Source organism: Toxotes jaculatrix, chromosome 20, assembly GCF_017976425.1.
Source record: "Toxotes jaculatrix isolate fToxJac2 chromosome 20, fToxJac2.pri, whole genome shotgun sequence".
In the NCBI taxonomy this organism is placed as follows: domain Eukaryota; kingdom Metazoa; phylum Chordata; class Actinopteri; family Toxotidae; genus Toxotes; species Toxotes jaculatrix.
The window spans coordinates 8156356-8181110 of NC_054413.1; the positions used below are offsets into that span (position 1 = coordinate 8156356).

At 41.0% G+C, this 24755-nt stretch overlaps 3 protein-coding genes and 1 non-coding gene across 4 annotated transcripts; all 4 read left to right on the plus strand.

Annotated features, from left to right (window-relative positions):
- The first annotated feature begins 3230 nt into the window (after window positions 1–3230).
- On the plus strand, window positions 3231–9458 carry LOC121200716 (glycine--tRNA ligase-like). Its single transcript, XM_041066177.1, has 17 exons — window positions 3231–3505; window positions 3933–4034; window positions 4723–4825; window positions 4933–5074; window positions 5354–5442; window positions 5906–5982; window positions 6094–6239; window positions 6323–6472; window positions 6583–6745; window positions 6928–7092; window positions 7179–7286; window positions 7417–7562; window positions 7673–7758; window positions 7876–7985; window positions 8168–8261; window positions 8365–8555; window positions 8945–9458. The coding sequence occupies exons 1-17, from the start codon at window positions 3254–3256 to the stop codon at window positions 9068–9070; spliced, it is 2250 nt and encodes a 749-aa protein (XP_040922111.1). The 5' UTR covers window positions 3231–3253; the 3' UTR covers window positions 9071–9458.
- Window positions 5132–5266, plus strand: LOC121200865. The gene has a single exon (XR_005896571.1). It is a non-coding gene; the product is annotated as a small nucleolar RNA SNORA84 (small nucleolar RNA).
- Window positions 9459–10368: 910 nt separating the features above from the next.
- Window positions 10369–16435, plus strand: LOC121200482 (glycine--tRNA ligase). Its single transcript, XM_041065810.1, has 17 exons — window positions 10369–10470; window positions 11181–11282; window positions 11425–11527; window positions 11739–11880; window positions 11984–12072; window positions 12746–12819; window positions 12902–13047; window positions 13142–13291; window positions 13383–13545; window positions 14047–14211; window positions 14317–14424; window positions 14691–14836; window positions 14934–15019; window positions 15114–15223; window positions 15336–15429; window positions 15710–15900; window positions 15992–16435. The coding sequence occupies exons 1-17, from the start codon at window positions 10426–10428 to the stop codon at window positions 16103–16105; spliced, it is 2028 nt and encodes a 675-aa protein (XP_040921744.1). The 5' UTR covers window positions 10369–10425; the 3' UTR covers window positions 16106–16435.
- Window positions 16436–17129: 694 nt separating this feature from the next.
- Window positions 17130–23874, plus strand: hhatlb (hedgehog acyltransferase like, b). The gene is made up of 12 exons (XM_041066156.1): window positions 17130–17322; window positions 18870–19000; window positions 20548–20615; window positions 20705–20818; window positions 21424–21618; window positions 21753–21962; window positions 22087–22258; window positions 22438–22582; window positions 22678–22713; window positions 22796–22997; window positions 23087–23228; window positions 23321–23874. The coding sequence occupies exons 2-12, from the start codon at window positions 18895–18897 to the stop codon at window positions 23530–23532; spliced, it is 1602 nt and encodes a 533-aa protein (XP_040922090.1). The 5' UTR covers window positions 17130–17322; window positions 18870–18894; the 3' UTR covers window positions 23533–23874.
- The last annotated feature ends 881 nt before the right edge of the window (window positions 23875–24755 follow it).

The following is a 24755-nucleotide window of genomic DNA, read 5'->3' on the forward strand; positions in this document are numbered from 1 at the left end:
CCATGCAAGCTCACTACAACAACACGCCTTCAACGTTGCTATTATCCGTCTCAGTCCAGTCTTTTAAGAAATATATATTATGGGGTAAAATCTGTGCTCCTCTATTGCCTTAATGCTGTTTCACAGCCTTTTTTTAAAACAATGCCAGCACTATAATTCTGGAGGAGAATATTTTTGGCTTAAGAGGACATATCGAATATTTTCTGACACACAAAAAAAATATTTGAACCAGGTTTTAAAAATTCACATTCAATGTAAAATGTATGAGTCCTTAGACAATGTGAACTCACCCTAAGGATGTTTTACCCTAACCCTTAAAACAATACTGAGGGCATGACATCGGTGTCCTAAATGACATCTACAAGCAGATAAGTTAATTAGTTTATATAGTAATGGATATAATTCTGGCCAACTTCTTTGGAATTTTACACACATCTTCAATCATATGCCAAAAACACAAAATATAAAGTGAAGGTTAAGGATAGATAACATTTTAAAGGGGTTTTCCAGTGATTAAGTATCACAGGTCCATAACATCTGGGGACGTACCAGATATACATATTTTTGGCAGCACCTTCCATGCCTGAGGTAACCCCGATCACATCACAGTAACATCACCAGTTATTTTCTCATTAGCAAGTCTCCTCCAGAGCCACAGAGAACCTTAAACAGCTGTTTTCCCAGTCTGAGACATTCCCCCAACAATGAATAACCTTTACAGTATGTGTTTACTTCATGCAGCCCATCCCCACCCCTTGATCTAATATCCTCTTGCGCACCAGAGACCTACACCCTCCACATGCACTGATAAACATTATCCACGCTATTTCAGCCTCAGTGGACCGCAGAATAACAACAAGGGAGATAAAGTGGTGTTCTGGTCCGTTGCCAGCAGTGATGTGTCTGAGTGTTCGTCCCTCTTCAACTTTGTTGTCACTTTAATGGAGCTGAGGTTCGCACAGTCCTAAATGACCCCACCTGAGAGACAAGTGTATGATGGCATATGGACCGGAGGAAAACAGCAGTAAATGCAGGCTGTCATCTGTTGATGCTGCTCATAATTACTACGTAATCTTCCGGCCGACATGATGCTCTCGATGTGGGTCAGCGCCCCGTCCTGATGTTTACAATAACGTATGTGCTCAGCTGACACCACAACACAGGTCTCTGAGCCACTGTGCACAATCACAGTCTCTATGTGGCACTTGACAGTCAGTCTCAGGTTACTGTGTCTGTGAAGACTGCATGGCCACTTGAAATCTGATGACACACAGGACGTGTGTAACTACAGCTGGGTTGCTTTACATTGATAAGATGAATAAGTGGGGAAGTGAGGAAAAAAACGAATGGAGAGTTTTACAACAAAAATGTCTGTGTGTATGTTTGGTAAGTGTTTGGGGTCATTAAGAATTTAATGCTTTATGTCATCAGATATAAGGAACTAATTAATGGGAAAGAACTTTTGGGTTTGTAAAAAATACCTTTGTACTGTTTATCTTTTCAGTTGTTCATAAATGGTTTCGGGTAATAATAAATGAATCCAACTGGTCGATTAGAAGGTCGATCTGAGGAATTTAAAGCTGCTATAGACAAATCTTTTTTATATCAACAAAGGCTCACACAATGCAGGACTGACTACCTTTATGTAAAAGGTGTCGCTCTAAATGATAAATTCATAGAATCTTATCATCCAACTCTGCTGTTCCCATCTACAGCATTTCAGCTCATTGTGTTTGATTTTCTGACCTCTGTCTTTACTGTCTTCATTCATTCTCTCTGCTTTCGTAGCACAGTTTTTAGTTGCAGGATGCAGCTGCTTTCAGCAAAAAGGCTAAAAACTAACTGTATGTGCTATCTGATGAGCATCAAACAGCACCGACACAAGGTCTGAGTGAATACAGTGAACAAAGCATTTAGCTGCTAAATATTTCCTCTGACCACTCTTTGCACAGAGCAATCAGTAAAATGCTGTAGTTGGACATTTACAGCTGATGGTTTTAAAGCTTCTGCACAAACAAACAATCATTAGTTTGCTTGTGGTGCCATCTTGTGGAGTATGCTGAGTCTCAACGTCTGGAGGCCATTTGCAATACAGCTTATTTTAAGTGTGGGCACATTTAGAAATATGAAGTAACACATATTACATACACTTAACTAAAACTGCTGCAGTCTAATGCCACAATTCAATGCAGCAGTGTTCTACAATTTATCAGCACCACAAACTACAGCCTCCAGAATGATGCACATGTAATCATACTTTGGACATTTTGACATTTGTGAAAAAGGACAATTGGATCAATGGAATTTGATCACAGAATTAATGAAACTTATCGAGTAAACACACTTGACACATGTCAAGTAGCACATAAACAGACTCTGACATGCTGGTTTCAAGAGAGGAAGAACTGACTGAAAAGACCTTGAGACACCAGCCACCATCACTCACATGTCAGGAAATTTATCATTGAGGCAGTATTGATATGACTGAAACAGTAAAGGTCACATCTTGTCATTCCCCTGCGAAATCAGGGGTGTTTTAGAAGAAGCTAAACTGCTGAAAGGCTGTTATGTTTTTCTGAGATTTGAAAAAGACATTTTAAAAAACCCAGATCTATGCCTGTGAAATGAAAGCATAAACATATTTTACTGCCTTGACCTTGTTAAAGGCCACAAACTATGCGTTGGTCTGACGATAAAGTTGTTCTTAATACTATAAGAATCTCACAAAGCCAAAACAAAATTTCGTTGCACTGTACAACCCGTATTCTGCAATGACAATAAAGATTATTCTTATTCTTAATACTACAAATATTGCTGGAGTTTTGATCCATAAATACTGTTCAAGCAGAATTTACTGTCCTGATAACTGTGCATGAAAGTGAAATAAACTGATGTGAGTTCATCATAGGAAGATTCTGTCTTGTCTCCAGTGCTATCACTGTCTTAAGAAAGACACCTCACTGCATAATTAGTTTTTGTCAAACGTGTGAGAAGGTAAATCATGCTTCTGAGCTACTCAGTCTCATGATTTTTCCGTTAATTTAACGTATTTAACTATTATTAATCAACTAATTTATTATTATTATTATTATTATTATTATTATTTTAAGTTTAGGTTGTCGTTCATGGCGAATCTGCCGATACATTGTCAAGAGCCTGTGGCGCGTAGCGAAAGTGCTTGCGGGGAGCGGAAGCAGCGTTTACCTATTGTCAGAGATTTCATCATTCTTCTCTTCTCGCATTACGGCGGTCCATGCTTCTTCGTAGCGCAGCATCAGCACTGCTGAGGACCAGCACTGAGATTTCCTCCTTCTGTCCGGTGTCCACGGTCCGGTTTGTTCGGCAGTCGCTCCGCTACCCGCCCAGAAACAGGCCGTTTTCAACGTCGGTCTGCTTGTGTAAGAAGAAGAAGAAAAGCCTGTGGCTGCAGCTGGCGGAAGGACAAACCATGGACGGCAACATTGAGGAGATCCTCGCCCCTTTGAGGCTCGCAGTCAAAGAACAGGTAACGCTTGCTTATCTCACAGTCTCAGCTGATATGAGCTAAGTAGGTTTGATTAGGATTAGATATGTTTCTATTGCCTTTTGTTGACTGCCAAATACAGCCCAATAACTTGCTAGGCTAACCGGCTAACCGACCGGCTGCTTCCAGGGCTGTCAATGAACTGAAAGGAGCCATTGCTTGTTAGCCAACTGCTAACGCTAAGTGACAGGCATGTCTGCACCCTTTGCCACGTTTCAGTGTGCTGCTGTTGCAGACATTTGTGAGGGTGGGGTTAAGAAAGGAGGCTAAGTTAATGCTAATACCAAAAAAAAAAAAAAGTCCAGCAATCAGCTGATGATTTTGTAAACATGCTCAGGCTTGGGTAGACTGGTTGTAGCTGGCTCAGGGGTTTTCTTTGTGGAAGTCTCAAGCCACTTCTCTGTTTCAGGGGGACCTGGTTCGCCAGATGAAACAGGATGGTGCCCCTGATGTGGATATTACTAAAGCTGTGGCTGAACTGAAAGCGAGGAAGAGAACTCTGGAGGCCAAGGTGAGTCATTTGAAATTCAGTGCAACTCTGAATTTTAATGCACTTAATTCATTTTGAATGCAGACTTCTTAGTGAAGCAAAATCATTACAGATTCTCTGCCGAGCCTTGCATCATTATTTTGGAGGATAAATGACACATTACATATGATTTGCAGCTGTAAGTGCTTACTCACCGCACTTGTCAACTCTCCCTCAAATAATCAGGCTGTGCCACAAATACTGATACCATCAAAATTAGGGAAGTGTGACCTTGCAGACGTTCACTTGTAGTAATCCACCATGTTAACAAGCAGACGGGACATGACATCATGGCAGATTCGGGGTGTTCAATTCAGACATTACAAACAAACAAAAAGCAATTTTTCACACATTGAAACTAATTTAAAATGATATGTAATAGTATATTCTAAGATAAAAGATCTACTTACTAGCTCCTCTAGTATCCTTAGTTCCAAACATAGGTCACATAATTATACATGAGCCAGCTCCATTTGGTAACTGAAAACCATGTGGAAGTGGTTGAAAGCTAGTAAGCAGACCTTTGAGGTGAGCTTTTTTAAAATTTTAGTCATGTAAATATATTCCCAAAGACCAAGAACGAGCTTCTATGGATCTCAGCTATATCCTAAAGTCTTTGAGAGCATGGTCTATGTAAGAGAAATTATTGTAAATATGACTTTAATTTCAGGAACTGGCGTTACAACCCAAAGATGACATCGTTGACAGAACTAAGATGGAGGATACCCTCAAGAGGCGATTCTTCTACGACCAGGCCTTTGCCATCTATGGAGGTAAGATTGAGGCTGCTGTTAATGGGAATTAAGGGTTTCGGCTGGTGCGTACACGACCGTACACACAGTCTTTAAGCATTCTGTTACCATGCAGTAATTCCTCACAGGTGTGAGCGGCCTGTATGACTTCGGCCCCGTGGGCTGTGCCCTGAAGAACAACATCTTGCAGGCCTGGAGGCAGCACTTCATCCAGGAGGAGCAGATCCTGGAGATCGACTGCACCATGCTGACCCCTGAGCCTGTTCTCAAGTATGTGCATTTAAATGCTTTCTGTCTGCTGATGTAACTGTGTTTTTGTCACAGAGTGCCTGGTGGTTCCTAGAGTCAGCTCCCAAGTGCTGAACTGTGGGTTTTTATTAACAGGCACATATTGATTCTGCGGTTTTATGCATGGAAACTGTCACCATAGCAGCTTTCCATAGCCCGGCTGCAGATACATTTTTAAAATAGAAATAAAAAGAATAAAATATTAACTTTTTTTTTCATAATGCATCTTATTCCTTGTTTGTTACATTATTTTTTCACCAGGACGTCAGGACATGTGGACAAATTTGCTGACTACATGGTGAAAGATGTCAAGAATGGTGAATGCTTCAGGGCTGACCACCTCCTCAAGGGTAAGCCTTTTGTACTTCTGCCTCTTTTATCTTTTTCAGTATATTCAGAGACCTGACTTCCTCTCCAGTGTAAACTAACGATTAGTCATCCTAAACGTGTGAGGTCTTAGCAAGTTTTTCATCTGTATTATTCACGGTATTCAGCAAAGGGAGGCATGGACACAGTCCAAACTTGTACTGTCAGTGGCTGCTCCTGGTTGGCTAGTTTTTGAGTATCACTGTTGTGCCTGAGGGAGAATGGAAGTGGTTGGACCAGCAGAAATCACACAGGGCTTTCAAAGCAATACAAGCTGCTGGGATCACAGTGGCTGGAGCTGTGCCAAAAAATCTGGCGGAAAAAAATTTCAGATATGGGGAGAAGAACATGTCGGTCCCTGAAAGGCTTGGTGACAAATTGACTCAGATGCTGTAAGAAATAATACAATGAAACTCCTTCTGATTCATGAATGTCTCTGCTGTTCAGCTCATCTCCAGAAACTGATGTCTGATAAGAAGTGTACAGCGGAGAAGAAGGCTGAGATGGAAGAAGTCATCACTCAGGTCAGTGGTGACTGAGTGAAAATGCTTTTTTTCAGGGGTTATGTGGAAAAGCTGTTACAGACAAAGCTATAGATGATTCACTCTACTGTTTTTGTCCAACAACCATTTCAGATGGACAACTACACCCAGCAAGAACTGACCGATCTGTTTGTGAAATACGCCGTCAAGTCACCCACCACAGGAAATGACCTCACACCTCCTATTTCCTTCAACCTGATGTTTCAGACGTCCATTGGACCAGGGGGGAATATGCCAGGGTAAAATGCAGCATAAAACGTCCTTAAATGTTTTCAGATTTGTATCGTTATTGAAATATTCTAACCTAACTTTGAACCTGCAGCTATCTGAGGCCTGAAACAGCTCAGGGAATCTTCCTCAACTTCAAGCGTCTTTTGGAGTTTAACCAGGGAAAACTGCCCTTTGCTGCTGCTCAGATCGGAAACTCCTTCAGGAACGAAATCTCTCCTCGCTCTGGACTCATCCGTGTTAGGTGAGCGCTACTCTGCCTCGACTACTGCTTTACACATTTTGTCCTGGCACTTGAAGAGAAGTGATTTTAGGGATTAAACAGGAATGTAACCGCTCTACATTTCCACACAGAGAGTTCACCATGGCTGAGATTGAGCACTTTGTGGATCCCAATGAGAAGGTCCACCCTAAATTCTCCAATGTAGCTGACCTGGACATCATGTTATACTCCTCTAAGGCCCAGACCAGCGGACAGTCTGCACAAATCATGAGGCTGGGAGATGCTGTGGAGCAGGTAGGAATCACTAAGATCAGAAGATTGTAAATTTAATCTCTATAAATCTCAATGAAAGTGATTTACAAAAGAGGTTAAATATTTGACAGAAGGTTGTTTTAACTAAAGGTTCATTATTTTTATCAAACTGCTGTTTCCAAGATCAAGATTATTTATTTTTTCTTAAATCCTGCCTCACACAGGGAGTGATCAATAACTCCGTCCTGGGATATTTCATCGGGAGGATCTACCTCTACCTTACTAAAGTTGGTATCGCCAAAGACAAGCTCCGGTTCCGACAGCACATGGACAACGAGATGGCTCACTATGCCTGTGACTGCTGGGACGCTGAAACCAAAACCTCCTATGTATGTTACATTGCTGTTTTTTTTTTTTTATGCCTTATCAGGGAGTCAACGTACTGGTCCTCAGAGTAATGCTTTGTCTCTTGCAGGGCTGGATTGAGATTGTGGGGTGTGCTGACCGGTCTTGCTACGATCTGAAATGCCATGCACGAGCCACAAAGGTCCCTCTGGTTGCTGAGAAGCCTCTTAAAGAACCCATATCCTTAAATTGCAGCAATTAACACAGCAAAACAAAAAAAAAAGTCAAGACTTTGATCCATCAAATGCCTAAGAAAGTACTCCGCTGTTCTAGCTATTCTTCTGTCATTCTCCTTAATTTCTCCACACAAAGTTGTAAATGTCGTCCAGTTTGAGCCCAACAAAGGAGCCATTGGGAAGGCGTACAAGAAGGATGCCAAGATAGCCATGGAGTATCTGTCTGTGTGTGACGAATGCTTCATTACAGAACAGGAGCAGCTACTTAATGAGACTGGGTGAGTGCTGTTAATGGCAGACAGTCATACGGGGGCAAAAGGGGCAACTGATGAAACACTATGGTTTTATAATTTCCAAAACAGTCAGTATCTGTATTTTCACTCCACAGAGAGTTTACCATCGAGACAGAGGGCAAGACGTTCAAACTCACAAAGGACATGGTCAGTGTGAAGCGATTCCAGAAGACGCTGCATGGTGAGACTCGCTTATATAAGATGCAAGGAAAATTATGTTGGGGAAATTGAGAGCGACAACTTCTGTAATACACAACTTCTGCCTGTCTTTCTGTCTGTCTGTCCGTGTTGCCCACAGTGGAGGAAGTTGTTCCAAATGTAATTGAGCCCTCCTTTGGCATTGGTAGGATCATGTACACCATCTTTGAGCACACATTCCACATCAGAGAAGGTGACGAACAAAGAACGGTGAGCAGATCGGTGCTGAGTTACACTGTATGCTGTCCCTGTAAAATGCCACTGCTTTACCCATCACTGGAAAACAAAGGCTACTTGTTGCTGCTAACTCTTACAGTATTACTGAAAGTCAAATAGTTCACAGCTGGCACTTGGTCTCTGTAATGACGACTGGTGTTTTATCTTTTCAACAGTACTTCAGCTTCCCTGCTACTGTAGCTCCATACAAATGCTCCGTCCTGCCTTTGAGTCAAAACCAGGAATTCGTGCCCTTCGTGAAGGAATTATGTAAGTGCCCACATAATTATATCGTATATGCTCTATTTATGTCTGAAGAGGAGAATTATTATGTTCTACAGTCTAATGTTTCTTCTCTCCTTCTGCCTCTTAGCTGAGGCCATGACCAAGAACGGCGTGTCTCACAAGGTGGACGACTCCTCGGGATCCATCGGGAGGCGCTACGCCAGGACCGATGAGATCGGAGTGGCGTTTGGCATCACCATCGACTTCGACACAGTGAACAAGACGCCTCACACAGCTACTCTGAGAGACCGAGACTCGATGAGGCAGATCAGGGCCGAGGTACAGCAACAGTTCCTGTGATTATTGTCATTTCTAATACACAGCAACTGTGTATTGGAGTCTTAAGTGTTGCCAAAACATGGGTTACTAAACAGTGGATGCTGACACGCTGCATTCACTGTGAATCCTGTGCAGGAAGGTGTAAAGGGCAATACACAGACGTACGTTAACAACGTCTGCACCTATCATATTCTGTGTAAGCCTGCACTCAGGGTGGCGTCTCATTTTGACTTTAATTCCCTTGAAAAATGAATACCAAAAATCCTTGGTAAAGTGTTTGACGTTGCTTCAGACATTTTTCAGTTACACAGAGCAGCATTTCGGTTGTAGTTACACACACACACACCATTTAACACAATCAAGTTAAACACTCACCTCTCTCTCCTCAGGTCAGCGAGTTGCCAGTGATCGTTCGGGATTTGGCCAACGGCACGTTGACTTGGGCAGAAGTGGAGAGCAAGTACCCCATCTTTGAAGGACAAGAGACCAGCAAGAAGGACACGGTTGAAGAGTAAAGCTCACTTGTCTGCTAGCCACTCCATGAAAATCCACAGACTTGTTGCATATGCATCACCAGGAAGAATATATTGCAACTGTATTGTGATAAGCTATAGTGGTGCACCGAGCCCTCCTTGTGTTCTACACCACTGCAATCACTAAAAATGTCATGTATTCATCATATCTAACAGTTGTGGAAAAAGCTTGCACAGGACTGTTGTTTCTTCGACGAGCAACATTTCATCCATGTATGACCATGTCAATATGATTTAAAAGGGAGTAAATGTAATCAGGTTGTTTGAGTCGTCAGTGGAAGGAGGCCTCCACCATTCCAGTTTTCAGGCAGATTGGATTGAGATATTTAACAGTTTCAAATAAAAACAGCCAGCACTTACTGGACACGGGCATATGCATCAGCTGCAGTGTTTTCTATTGAGTTGTGACGTACAACCACAAATGTCTCTGCCATCACTTGCAAAATAAGACAAGGCGAGGGGCTTTCAAATGTTTAAGTTAAATTTAGCCCATTAAAAAGGGAAATGGGAGTTAAAGCCTCAGCTGTTCATTAAAAGACTTGGGGAATGTGCGCTGCTTTATCATAACCTTACATAAATATCCTGATGAACTAGCTGCAGCTTTTTAAACAGTGAGGGTTAACTTTAACCTCTAGGTGGCTTTAGATGGTTCATCATTAACAGGAAGCTCTACGGGGAGTCCCCTGGCACTTGAGTAAGACCTTACAGCAGAGGGTATTTTCATTTTTTAAAAAAATCTGGGAATTTACTACAATTAACTAGATAATAAAAAAATGTGGAAATTCAGACTTATTGTCCAATGCCAATGGCAGAATAACTGGGTAAAGTGAGCAAGTGGCTCAGGGTCCCAAGGGTAAACGTATAAAAAAAGTGTTTAGGTATATGCACTACTAAAATACAGTATCATCTGAAGTGGCTCTTGCATTATTATTAATGTTGCAAAGGGCCCCAGTATAGTTTTAATATCCTTGTTGTTTTAGTTTATGTTGTACTCAGGTCATGGTTACATATTCCTAAATACATTAGTGCTGAATCAAATTTCTGGGCATCTGTGCAAAATGTAGTACTATTTGTAATCTGCTGTTTGCACCACACAGATAATAGAGGGTCAAAAGAATCCCAGCAGTCTGACTTGGACTCACATTTGTGGCAGAATGAATGAATTTTTTTCTGAGCTTCCTGGAGGAGGATGATGCAACAGAAAGCCCTGGTTTCAGAGAACTTACCAGAGGCAGAGCGAGTAAAAGCAGGCACCTCCCCATCTAGTTCCTCAGTCTGAAGAGAGGTGAAATCACTTGAGGCCAGAGGAGTCGCTGAGCAGGGAGCTTTTTGTCAACATGGAACAAGTACTGGCACCTTTAAGGGAGGCTGTGAGGGAACAGGTGAGTTATTCCGCCCAGGTACACACCTGCACAGAGAGAAATCAGAAGTGTTGATTGGAGAGTTGTTTTGTATTCATTTTTCAGAGCCGTTACATGCTTCAAAATTATTTCTGTTTGGATCATGAAGTGATCATTTTATAATTTTAGTTCTAGCATCAGTAACATTAGAATACTGTAAAAAATTGTTAATTTTTACATAGTTTGACTTTTTATGAGCTTGAAAACAGATGTGAAACATTGTCTATAGAACGTTTGCAAGCTGTTTGGGTAAACTGCCATGACAGATTTCATATGTACATCATGGGATGTTTTTCAATTAATACACATTTGTTAAATTGATTAGAAATTATACATATGACAGAGTTTCATGGGGTGAACACTGAAGGGAAACCGGTCATTACAGCTTTAAACATACACTTGTCACTTTAATGGCAAAGAGTATTTTTTCACTATAATTTATGTATAAATGATGAGTAAAACTGACCAGTTCTATCTGCAATTCATACCAAGATATACAACAAATTTACATCCTGACTGGTCATTTCCCGCCAGTGGCCATCACCTCAACTGTGCTTACCTTGTGCCCACTGCTTTTAATCTACTAAAACTACACTGCAAAAGAGGGTTAATAAATTTAAAGATAGAATAAAAGGTTGAATTTTAAGGTGTGTGAGAGCGAAGAGGAGGTAAAACATGGTGTTTTTCTGCAGGGTGACTTGGTGCATCAGTTGAAGGAGGAAGGCGCCTCAGAGCATGAGGTGAGCAAAGCTGTGGCAGAGCTGAAAGCCCGGAAGAAGATACTTGAAGCAAAGGTCAGAAACTCTCAACTGCTGGTTAATCTTTTCCTGATAACCTTTGGCTCCACTTTCAAATTTCGTTATAGAATATTTACTTTCCATGTAATTTGGGTATTTTATAGAATAATTTTATTAACCATTGCATCCTCACATCTAGGAGCTAGCTTTGCAGCCTAAGGATGATGCAGTGGACAGGGTGAAAATGGAGGACACCTTAAAGCGGAGATTCTTTTACGATCAGGCTTTTGCCATATATGGAGGTAAAGTACCATAATGATTGCCACCATAGAAAGGAAAACCGAAACCACACAGCAACGTTCCAATGCTGTTGAGACCTGGAGACTAAATTAAGAATACAAAAATATGATAGTGCCATAGCATGCACAGTTCAAGAAAGATATTATAGGAAACATTTCACTATAAATCCTAATTTCTGATTGGTTTGCCTTTGAAAACTGACTTTTTTCTCAGGTGTGAGCGGCCTGTATGACTTCGGCCCTGTGGGCTGTGCCCTGAAAAACAACATCCTGCAGGTGTGGAGGCAGCACTTCATCCAGGAGGAGCAGATCCTGGAGATCGACTGCACCATGCTGACCCCCGAGCCTGTCCTCAAGTAGGTGCCAGCAAACTCATAATCCAGCTGCTCTTGACTAAGTTTAAGAAATTTAAGCTCGACTTGCAGTTAAACTGTCCTAAAACCTGCTGCTGCTTCTCAGGACGTCAGGGCACGTGGATAAATTTGCTGACTACATGGTGAAAGATGCCAAGACCGGAGAGTGCTACCGAGCTGATCACCTCCTCAAAGGTGACTCAGTCTTCCCACCATTACATCATTTAGAGGATTTAAAAGGAGACCCACCTGGTGCAGTCCTCTCCTGAGTTTTCCATTGTTTCTTTGTATTTGCAAAGAAGGTGTCAGGTTTCGTCCCTGAAGAGGTGCATGATCTGGTGACCTGTAAGCCAAACACAATCAAAGGAGCAGATAATTACTAGCTGAGCTGTTATCGTCCAAAGTATATTCATCTGAAACTTGCACATCATAGATGAGAATAACCACAGACTGTCAGAATATAGGATACTAATCAACCTGCCACTAGATTTTGGTGATATTTTCCACCTCTCTGCATCGGTTTTTCTGCAGATCCAGTTTAACAGAATGCGTAAGGTCAACTGAAAGGACAGGTTTTTACCTGTCTTACTGGGTTATATATGTATATACGGGGTCGGGTGGGGGTGTAAGGGAAAGGCGAAGTGGGAATGGGGCGGGAGTTCTTTTCTTTTCTTTTCCTTTTTAGCTGCTCCTTAAATTAGAGTCTGTCTGTTCATCAATAAATGCAGTATATTTTAATTATAGTAGCATGAGTTTATTTATATGTCAAGTAAAGACATTTACGTGAAGACCATTTTTTAAAAAACCTGTTATTCTAAATATTTTTGGTGAGTGACGGCTGCTAACAGAGGTGTTTGTTTCCTCACAGCTCACTTAAAAAAACTGATGTCTGACGAGAAGTGCTCGGCGGAGGTGAATGAGATGGAGGATGTAATCACTCAGGTGGGTGTTTGGTGAAAACACTGACATCTGCTGGTAGAGAAAAAAAAAATCATCTATAGCATTGCTGTTGTTTCACTTTCAGATGGATAACTACACTCAGCAGGAGCTGGCTGATCTGTTTGTGAAATACAGCGTCAAGTCTCCCTCTACAGGAAATGACCTCACACCTCCCATCTCCTTCAACCTGATGTTTCAGACATCCATTGGGCCAGGAGGCAACATGCCCGGGTACCGACCGGCTTCACACACACCATCTGTCTCAAGTGTCTCACGTGAAAAAGCGTTTGCTGTGTTGAAACTGTGTAATTGTTTCTGTCTGCAGCTATCTGAGGCCTGAAACAGCTCAAGGCATGTTCCTCAACTTCAAGCGTCTTTTGGAGTTCAACCAGGGAAAACTGCCCTTTGCTGCTGCTCAGATTGGAAACTCCTTCAGGAATGAAATCTCTCCTCGCTCCGGACTCATCCGTGTTAGGTAGTCAGAAACTGCAGCTCCTAATCACGAATCACTTCCAAATTCTAACAGATATACAGTACAGTGAGACTTAAACTTCTCCTGCTTGCAGAGAGTTCACCATGGCTGAGATTGAGCACTTTGTGGATCCCAATGAGAAGGTCCACCCTAAATTCTCCAATGTGGCCGACCTGGAGATCATGTTGTTCTCCTCAAAGGCTCAGACCAGCGGGCAGTCCGCACAGATCATGAGGCTGGGGGATGCTGTGGAGCAGGTAGGGGGGATCATTCCATTAAATTTATTATTATTATTATTAACGTATTGTTACTATTATGTGTGACTGTGTGTTTCTTAGTGGTGAAACATGCCTACTTTTATGTGGACATAATTACCGATGGTCACTGGCGAATGTTATAACCTTCATTTAACAATATTAATGCAGGAACACTATAAAATTCACAGTATGTGCCATAGAAATGTGTTTCGCATAATTTACTATGTAATTTACTTTTATAGCCTGGACAGGGAAACTGTTAATGCATTCAACTAGAAAAAAGTTTTTACAAAAACTCTAAGATTCTGTTTGTAAGATGTATTTTAGTTTGATATGTTTCAGAATGATTTAGCATTATATTTAAATATTTAATATATTCTACACAATGTGATAAGTAAATAAATGTAACGGCAGAAAATGGCCCTTAATGTTTTTAGCATTCAGTATTTAATAGACTTTCGTTATGGGGATGTCTTTAAATCTTCTGTGTGTCTGCTGCAGGGAGTGATCAATAATTCAGTGCTGGGTTACTTCATTGGAAGAATCTACCTGTATCTGCTTAAAGTGGGACTCTCCAAAGATAAAGTGCGCTTCCGTCAGCACATGGAAAACGAGATGGCTCACTACGCCTGTGACTGCTGGGATGCAGAGTCCAAAACCTCCTATGTAAATCTTTTCTCTTGTATTCTCACTTATAAGCTCAACTGTTTGAAAACAATGGGACCACAACTACATGTTTTGTCCTTATACACGGTCGTTTTTCTCTCTCAGGGTTGGATAGAAATTGTGGGCTGTGCGGATCGCTCCTGTTATGACCTCTCGTGTCACTCCAGAGCCACCAAAGTCCCTCTAGTGGCAGAAAAGCCTTTGAAAGAACCCATATCCTTCTTTTGTCCCAGTCTGACAACTGTAATTAACACTGACAGTGTACAAGTATCACTAGGAAATGCCAAATTCAGTCATTTTCAAATCCTACACATGGGGACTGATGATAAACTTTTTATAGCACAAATGCATGAGATGCGATAAAAATGCTTCAAGTAAAACTGATTCAAATATTCATGACATTAAAAATATAAGAAGATTATGCCATATTGGAATATTACGCTTGATTCCCCTGTTTTTAATCCTTAACTTCTTCACACAAAGTGGTAAATGTCGTCCAGTTTGAACCTAACAAAGGAGCCATAGGGGTGGCCTACAAGAAGGACGCCAAGTTGGTTCTGGAGTACCTGGCTACCTGTGACGAATGCTACATCAATGATCAGGAGAAGCTTCTCAGCGACACTGGGTAATTAACGATCGCTGCAGTGTACAATGTTAAAGAAATGTTCCAAAAAATCTATGAACTTTTATGTTCTTATGAACTATTATGTTTATGACTCTAGGGAGTTCAGCTTTGAGTCAGAGGGCAAAACATTCACGTTGACCAAAGACATGGTCAGTGTGAAGAGGCTCCAGAAAACCCTGCACGGTAAGATGTGACATCAAACCAGGCTTTGTAGCTATAGAGCAGAGCAGCGTGTTGTTCTTGTGGGAAAACAACCAACTCTGTTTTCTGCCCACAGTGGAGGAGATTGTTCCCAATGTAATCGAACCCTCGTTTGGCATGGGAAGAATCATGTACTCCATCTTCGAGCACTCATTTCGTATCCGGCAGGGAGATGAACAGAGGACGGTGAGAAGGCTTCAAAACAGAAATCAGATCTGAGTGGGAATCGTGTTCCTTTTTTTTGCGTGTGTGTGTTTTACTTTTTGTTTTTATTGATTACTGTTTATTTCTTGTCTAGTATTTCAGCTTTCCAGTTTCTGTGGCTCCATATAAATGTTCCATCCTGCCTCTGAGCCAAAACCAGGAGTTTATGCCATTTGTCAGCCAGTTATGTGAGTATGATACTTTTAGATTTCAATATAATATTATTCAATTTAAAGGAATAGTTTGATATTTAGGGAAAAACACGTATCTGCTTTCTTCATGCAAAAAACAAGATATAATTTAATCAGTGAGCTTCAGAGATGGTGGCACAGTGCCAGGCGACCTGCTAACCCTTGTTTCCAATCTCAATGCTAAGCTAAGCTAACCGGCTTTCTCAGATTTCCTTCCTTCTCAAACCCATCTATTCAATCTGTTTATTCCTTAGTATCCTCTTTCTTCTGCTTTTAGCCGAGGCCATGACCAAGAACGGCGTGACCCACAAGGTGGACGACTCGTCAGGATCCATTGGGCGGCGCTACGCCAGGTCAGACGAGATCGGAGTGGCGTTTGGCATCACCATCGACTTCGACACAGTGAACAAGACGCCTCACACAGCTACTCTGAGAGACCGAGACTCAATGAGGCAGATCAGGGCCGAGGTGCAACACGAAATAACTGTAGCTATAAATGATAAAAAGTGTCACATCTTTTTTTTTTTTTTTGTACTAAATTCACAAAACTGTATCACAGGTCACCGAGTTGCCGGGGATGGTTCGAGATCTGGCAAACGGCACCTTGACGTGGGCTGAGGTGGAGAGCAAGTGTCCCATATTTGAAGGACAAGAGACCAGCAAGAAGGAGTAACCAGAACAGGACTCCAGTCTTGTACGCACAGGGACCATATTGCTGTAGTCGCTTTTTGAAACAGAACATTTGCTGTATCCGTATTCAGACGTATATTATGTTGTACAGATCAAGTATAGAACAGAATCTGATTCAAATGTCTCACATAGACTGAGGGAAAACTCATAAACATGCTGGATGGTTAACACGGTCCTCTGTGGCCTTCAGTATTATTGTCACCTGAGCAATTCTCTTAACAACTCCCAACGGATGTGCAGCATTAATACTGTGAAAGCAGAAAACATATATCCTGTATGTCTTGGCTGACTTTTCCAAATAAACCAGACATGGCTCAGACATTTGTTCTGTCCTTTTACATTTAGGGTTGCTTTGTGTTTCTAGCTGTAATGCTGCCACTGCATGTCACTGTATTGTATTTTGTGATACTGTCACTAGTGGGCACTGCATGTCATTTTACAGCTCACAGTTCATTGTAGAATGTGAAGCATGGACGCTTGGCTACAGCTCAAAATTGCAACAGGCTTAGATCCTCCCAAAACAGCCCTGGCAACCAGGAATATGGAAAATAACAAAGAGTGGGGGGGTCTTTTCAATTGAAAATGTTAAATAAATACACAAAATTTCTTAAGTGTGTCAAACAAGGACAAACTTAGTCAATGACAGTGCAGACATATGGAAATACAACAAGTGTAATTCATGTCAATCCAAGCTCATTTGCATATAATAAAAGTTTAATAGTACCAAATGTGATTTACGCCAATGCTGACAGACTACTCTGCACATAACTAACTATATGGCTGCAATAAGTGGGTTTAGCTGGGTTAACCCTCTGTTGCATTATTTAGGAAGGTAGGATCGCATGCAACATGCAACGATCAAAGACCCCAACACTCTCCTGATGCCGTCTGGCTTATAACCTATTATACTCATTTAGCAGTCCTCCTGTTCCGCCCCCTCTGTGTCAGTGGTCAAAGTATAAATACATCATGTCACCTTTAACCGGTGGCAGCTCCCTCTCAGGGAGTCAGAGGGACCCGCAGCCCAGCCTGCGCCCCGTGGATGCACAGCGGATGTGAAACTTCACACTTTCTTCTGTGTTTTTGTTTAACATGATATTTTAATCTGCGCTCTCTTGCGCCTTCTGAGCTAACTGAAAGGTTCGGGGTTTTTTTTTTTTTTTTAACAACTTCTTCGGGCTCGCAACTGCTGCGTTCAAGGTCAGTATCACAACAGGTGCTGCAGAGGACAAACTAAAGTGCATGACCGTGTGGCATTTCAACAGGGGGCATCTCAACCAGACATTGTGGAGAGAGAATAGGGAGAAATCTTAACGTAGCTAATGCTTTATTTCATTCAGCCGTTTGCTGAGTTTGATTTCTGCATTACAGAGCAACATATCGCCGTTTTTCCAAGCGTTGGAATGCACAAAAGCTTGTGAATAAATTCACAGGAGAGAAGTTGTTTGGTTAAAAATAGCAGGCAGCTGCACTTTGTTAGTGTCTTTACCTCTTTGAATTCTAATCAGTGGAAACTTGCCCATTTACCCTCCACTGTTCTTTCTTTGATCCATGTGACATGCCACAAGCAAATCAAAGCAGATCAAATGCCTAAATGATCAAGGCTTAGTGTCATTGGACAGAGACTTGACAAAACATTGAATCCTTCACTCAAGATTAGCCAGTGGTGGAATGTAACTAAGCGCATTTACTTAAGTACTGTACTTAAAGGGCAATTTTGACGTTCTTTTCATATTTCAATTTTATGTTACTTTTTACAACCACTCCACTAGATATCATTGTGGATATACTTATCTTTTTACTCCACAACATTTATTTGAGAGCTGTTGTTACTACTTACTTTGCCGATAAAGTTTTTTTATGATACATTAAAATAATAATTAAAAAAAGTAGTTAAAATGAGAAACTCCTTAACCAAATGCATCATGCCTCCTATACATTAATGCCTCACTGTGGAAGGAGCCTTTGTGCTGTTCAATGAGTACTTTTACCTTTGATGCTTAATCCAAAATACTCCATTACAAGTAAAAGTCCTGCATTCACAGTGTAACTTAAGTATCAGCTAAATGTACCTTAAGTATCAAAACTAAAAGTACTTTTACAGAAACTCTCCTTCCGTAATGTTATATTAATACACAGTGTATGAAAATTCATACCTAATAATGTAATTTGTCATTATGTAGCAAATTTTAGGTACTTTACACGGGTTTCTTTAATAGTAAAGCACTGTATCGTACTTCTCAAGGTCCTCATATGCTTGTAAAATCTTCAAGTAATAAGTAACTAAAGCCTTTATATGTGGTGGAAAATACTCAAAGTAAAAATATTTCAAAATTGAGCTTGGGTAACTGTACTTAGTTACATCCACATTCTTTATACATTTTGCATTGCAATTTTGCAACACTTTCTTTAAATAGTATTTTTACTTTTGAAACTTAAAGTACATTTTGTTGCTAGGACTTCTGGACTTACTTGTGATGACAAGATTTACTGACTCATTTTGCAAACTATCATAATTTAAGCCCTTATCTGCAAAAATCAGATCAAATATAAGCACAGTAAAAATGCAAAATCTCCCAATGAGAAATAGTGGAGTGGAGTGGAATCTCACAGAAAGGAAACAGTCAGGTGAAGTACTAGCACTGGACCTCAAGTGCAGTACTTACATTATCACAGGAAGTACATGTCTTTTGTTACTTTCCAGCTCTAATAATAACAGCAGCTCTGGTCTGATGTTGTGTGTCCAGGAGCCTCCTTCCTGTCTGTGTCACCATGGGAATCAAAGCTGCACTTCCCAAATATGAGATCTATTTCTACAACACGGTGCTGTGTCTGGCTATGTTCTGGGCCGCTAGCTGGGTCTTCGAGGTGTCCAGTTGTGAGTATGAGAAAGCACACACACATATAAACACGGCTGGAAACAGTACTGGAATATCATGCTCTTGCTGAAGCATAATTATTTGTCTGCTGATCAGTCTGACTGTAACACATTTTGATAAAAACTCAAACTACTTGTCTTGAAAACTAAAGTAAAAGTGATAAAACATATTTTGAAGATTGCTCTATTAAAAGGTTGTTTATCTAGTCTTAGAGCCCAACTGACCCAGGATTCTTGAGGCCCATAATGATAAGGATATTTTAGAGTTTTAAAATCTCATATTATTAAAATGCATGTTTTAAACACAAAGAAATAACATCAACAATTGTTATGGTTCTCTTACACTTGGTTAGCAAAGGCTCAGCACACCCACACAGGTGTTGTGAGTTTGGCAGCTGATTAAACCTGTGCTGAGGTTATTGCTGAGTGGAGCTTTGTGCATCTCTGTGCAGCATGTAAACACAACACCACATGCGACAACAGCATAGTAAACAATGCAGACAAATAAACATATTTCACATGACTTGATTCCAAATGGAAAAGGTACTACACTGTCTCTGCTGACACTAAAAGAAAACTGCAACCTCTCCACCACCTGCTGCTGTTTGATAATCAACTGAAACAGATTCTTACCTGCTGCCTCGTGTGCTGCCTGAACTCCATTTAAACCTGTCGTCTTGCCCTTGTCACACTGGCCCGGTGGTGCCACTTGGAACATGTGTAGCAAAACTAACAGGTGTGATGGGGATTTCAATCAAGTACAGAGTGTACACGCCCACACAGTCCTGATAAGAGGTCTTGTCATGCAATTAGTGTGTGAGTCCACCCTAAATAAAGGTATAGGAATGACATGGCATGAATCCTACTTTCAGCTACCAATCCCACAATGCAAAATGTAGTGTGACACAACATCCATCAGTGATGGTTAAAAAAAAAAAAGTGATAATTCATTGGTTTCCAAAATCTAAATTTCTATCTGTCATATGTTGCTGAGATTGACATATCTGCAATGAATCAGTGATATTAACCTTATAATTCATCATAGGAAAAATGTCTCACACACCATGAAATTAACTTAAATGAAATAACTGTGCCGTAACTGTAGGCAGCTTTTCTTTCCAAAAGTAGAAGACTGCAATGCGTCAAGTCTACAATGCATTAAAAAACCACTACATTAGTTTACCCTGACACAGAAACTCAACTTTGATCCTTAGGTTGAGACATACTGTGAGTTGTATCTCGTGTTTGCTCTGTAGTACAGTCACATACAGACTACACAATGTGCCGTATACAGCACATAGAGGGGCAGTGTCACTGTGTGAGGGTGAAGAGTTGGAGCTATGCAGACCACGCAGAGGAGATCAGGTGTCAGTATTAATACCACCACAGCACAGGAGAAGAAAATAGGGCCTGAGCTGGCCCAGAGTATTGTGTGTTTCACTGTCACTGTAACAAAAGTTTCACATCTGGATTCAAGGACAAAGAGGTGAAAATAAAAGACAGAAAATAACTTACTTCTCATTCACTTTTCTCTTTTCTTATTCCAGCCAATGCCAACAGAAAGACGTTCAAAGCCAGTGTGAAACCAGGGTGGTACTACTTTGGGAGGAAAATGGTTAGAGAACATTCATGGTTTATGCAGAGAGATTTCACTGACGCACATTTGCTGTTTCTAATCCTTACTTTCTGCTCACCGTTCTGCAGGATACAGCTGATTCTGAATGGATGATGTGGTTTTCCATATTCAGAGAGCACATCCTGTTTGCCCTTTCAGGTCACGTGCTGTTCGCCAAGATCTGCTCCATGCTGGCTCCACAGGTGCTTCTAATGAACCGATTCAAGCTGCTATAAAATGAGGTGGAAGAAACAATCACGCTGTCCGCCATGAATTTATCTTTCACCATGCTGTTATCCTTGGTGATGTTTGAGAAATCCTCTTTGTCACAATTTATTTTTACAACATTGCACAGTAGCTTTTTATATCATTAGCTAAACAGCAGATGATGAACGGGACCAGGTGGAAAGAAAAACTGAGCGAGAGTCAGATGGAGGGATGACTGTGGATAAAGAATGAAAGAGACAGAGAGCAGGAAAAAGACATGTAGCTCTACATTTAGCAGTTATGCAAGTTTGGTTTGGTTGAATGCCGTTAGACCACATGTCTGCCGCGTGTCAGCAAAGTCTCATATGTGTTACTTTGTGTACATTCTATACAAATGAAAACACAAAATGGCCTCATTATAAACAAACCTCCAGGGGACAATTTTCCTTTCTTCTGCATATAAACAGACAGTAAACTACATTTTGGAGTAATATACAAATTCTAAATTCTTGTCGACTCACTTTTAAAAGTTGGCCTTACTCTGTTTATTTTGATGCAATGCCACTTAGTCGTGTGTTAACACTACATTTCTGTCTCACAGTACAGGTCCTTGGTGTACATGGTGTATGGATTCCTGGCTGTGTGGACCAGTATGGGCTGGACCTACGTCACCCTCATCCTGTCCCACTGTATCTTGCTCTACAGCATCTCCTTAGTGAAAATCCGCTGGCTTTGCTTTGTCACTGGTCTTTGTACCCTCGCTACATTCAAGTGTGAACCTTTCGTGTCCTGGCAGGTGAACTGCTGTCCTTCATTTTAGGAGAAGCATTTAAACAAGGGCACATTTTTTTTAAGAAAATGTGAGGAAATGAATTATTAGCATCTTGTTTCTCTTTTACTCTTTATTTTCCTTGTTTCTTCTCCATGCAGGGTGGATTTGTAGAGGGGGACTTTGAGCTGCGTCCTGTTCTCTTCTATGGAGGCTGTGGGTTTACGATCATGCGCTGTATGAGCTTTGCTCTGGAGAACTGTGAAAGGAAAGATGGAAATTACAACATCCTGGAGCTGCTCAAGTACAACTTCTACCTCCCCTTCTTCTATTTCGGGCCCATCATGACCTTTGATAAATTTTATGTTCAAGTAAGTCAAACTAGGATCTTATCATTCATTCATTAATTATGCTAAAAGTTCCCTTCAGGAGCTGCAGAGACTGAGTGTCCATGACTGCATGGTAGTTGAGACGTGTATCTGCTGCCCCCTGCAGGCCAACAAGTCGGACCTGACCAGGAAAGAGAGGGAGATGTGGAATATCAGTGTGCAGGGCCTGATCCACCTGGGGGTCATCATTGTAGTGGGCGTCCTCTTCCATTTCATGTACATCCTCACCATCCCCACCGACATGAAGCTGCTGAAACACCTCTCTGACTGGGCTCTAGGTCTGGGCCACCTCCTGGGAATACATGCATTCAGTGTTTAGATTGCTTTTTAATGCTGTGGCATGTTATTTTTATTTATTTATTTAGACAGTTTGGGCATAAAGTGACATGTTCCACCGACTGTTAACTACTCTTGGTGTAAAATGAAGGTGTAATTGTTGTGTTTGCCATGTTTCCAGTGGGTATGGCTTACTTTAACTTGGTGTACGACTGGGTAAAAGCGGCTGTCATGTTTGGAGTCATCAACACAGTATCCAGGCTCGATCATCTGGACCCTCCCAAGCCACCAAAATGCATCACTATGCTCTATGTGTTCGCTGAAACGTGAGTTCAGTTTACACAGATTGATTACAAGTGTTTCATTGCACTCTTAATTCTGTAATACTAAACCCAATCTCGATTTTTCTCTCCTTTTTTAGCCACTTTGACAGAGGAGTCAATGACTGGCTGTGCAAGTGAGTGTCTCAGAGAGACCGATAAATTAAAGTCATATGAATCTTGCCAGTTCAGAGGTTGTGATGCTCTCATTTTCAACAGGTACGTGTATGATTACCTGGGTGGAAGGCATGAGAATGTGGTGGAGGAGCTGGTGGCTACACTGTGCACCTTCGGCGTAACCATCCTCTGGTTGGGACCCTGCGAGGTGGTTCTGGTCTGGGCCTTCTTTAACTGTTTTGGCCTCAACTTTGAGCTGTGGACTGCCAAGTTCTTCTCCATGGAGCCTTTTGTTTCGTTTGAGGTTGGTTAACATTTAATTGACAAATATTGATGTAAAATTATTTTTGTTCATTGAATTCAATCTTTTTTTTTTTTTTTTTTTTTTAACAGATGGCAATGTCAGAAGCAACGTCCCGCAGGATCAGAGCCATCTTCAATACTTTCAACTTCTGGAGTATTGTTTTGTACAACATCCTGGCACTGAACAGTTTGGACTTTGCCAAGTTGGTCGCCAAACGGCTGCTTCTCAAAGGTGATTTTGTTTTTTTTTTTTAGTGTGAAGAGGATTTAAAATTTTCAGCAACTGTATTAATAATAAAGTTGTGCATCTCCTTACCTTCCCAGGCTTCCCTATAACCACCATCATCGTCATGTTTACGACCTACTGCCTGATTCAAGTGATTAAGGAGCGAGAGAGGAGACAGGCCCTTATTGATGATCCTGATCCTCTTCCTCCTGCGCCTCCTCCAAACGCCACCACCGGCCCGACCGTTGCTCCAGCTGCACCTGCCGCTGCTCAGCCAGTTGCAGATCCCAGCAAAGAAAAAGCTGAGTAGATGCTTGATGCTCACCTAATGAAGGATGTAGAAGCCAACAGCATTATTACCAATCTAGATTTTATAATGTAACTTTTCATTGGATGCTCTACTTCTTTTGATGTCAAAAACAGCATTAACTGTAAATATTTTTACTATCATTTAACTGTATTTATACCTAAAAGTGAAAAAAAATCTATCTTAATAAAATTTGATGTGTAATATAATGCACAGTACACCTGTGTATTGTTACCAAAAAGATATTCTTAAACTGTTTAACAACACTGTAGGGAAATTAAAACTAAATTTAATTTTCCTGAAACCTGTGCCTTTACTGTTAATGCAAAAAAATAAACTGCAAATATTTGTTCAAGAGTGTTTTGTGTCTTTATGGAAAGTTTCTGACCTTTTCTGATGGAGCTGATCAAATATGCATGAAGAGACTGGGGCTTTTTACACCATTTCAGTCAGTGTTGTATCTTGTCTTTATGGGTATGAGGTATTTCTGTAGCATTACATCAGCAGTTTGCAGCTAAATTCCTGTTTGATGCCTCCGCGCTGGAAACACTTTTAAAGGCTGTCCAGTGGAACAGCTATGGTCGCACTTGCGGTGAATCACTGCCTGGATTTGAACAGTGTGGTAAAAGGCATTTAATTACATGAAAGAGGGGACATTATGTTTTTGTGATACACTTGCTTCACTACTCCATGGGGGGTTTTCCATGAATCACACTGGGGTTGTTTCTTTAACCAAACCACACCAATGATTTTTACACATGATCAGTTTAGTTTTCACATGAAGTTACTAAACAGCCTTTGAAAACTGGCGTATAAAGTCTTTGTGGCTCTCGAGGACCTTTCCAAAGTCTGATAAAATCACCTTGAGGATTTCATCAGGAGTAATCTCAGCTTGAGCTTGAGACTCTAAATTTTTTAATAGTTTGACATTACGCTTACTTTGCTTTCTTGCTGAGAGTTAGATGACACTCTCTTATCTGCCTAGAGCCAGCACCCGGTTGTTTGTTCACTAGCCTGGCTATAAAAGCATATTTCCCAAAATGAATTAAACTATTCCGCTGACAGAATAGTGGGTGTCTGGACTTCAAAAAAAAAATCTGAGCATTTACTGGGCAGAAAGGATTTAGTGAAAGATGCTGTCAAGTTCTACCATGGAAAATATTTTTGCAGCTCAACCAATTCTGTCCTGCAAAGTCAAAACACAGTAACTAGTCCTGTGAATAGGT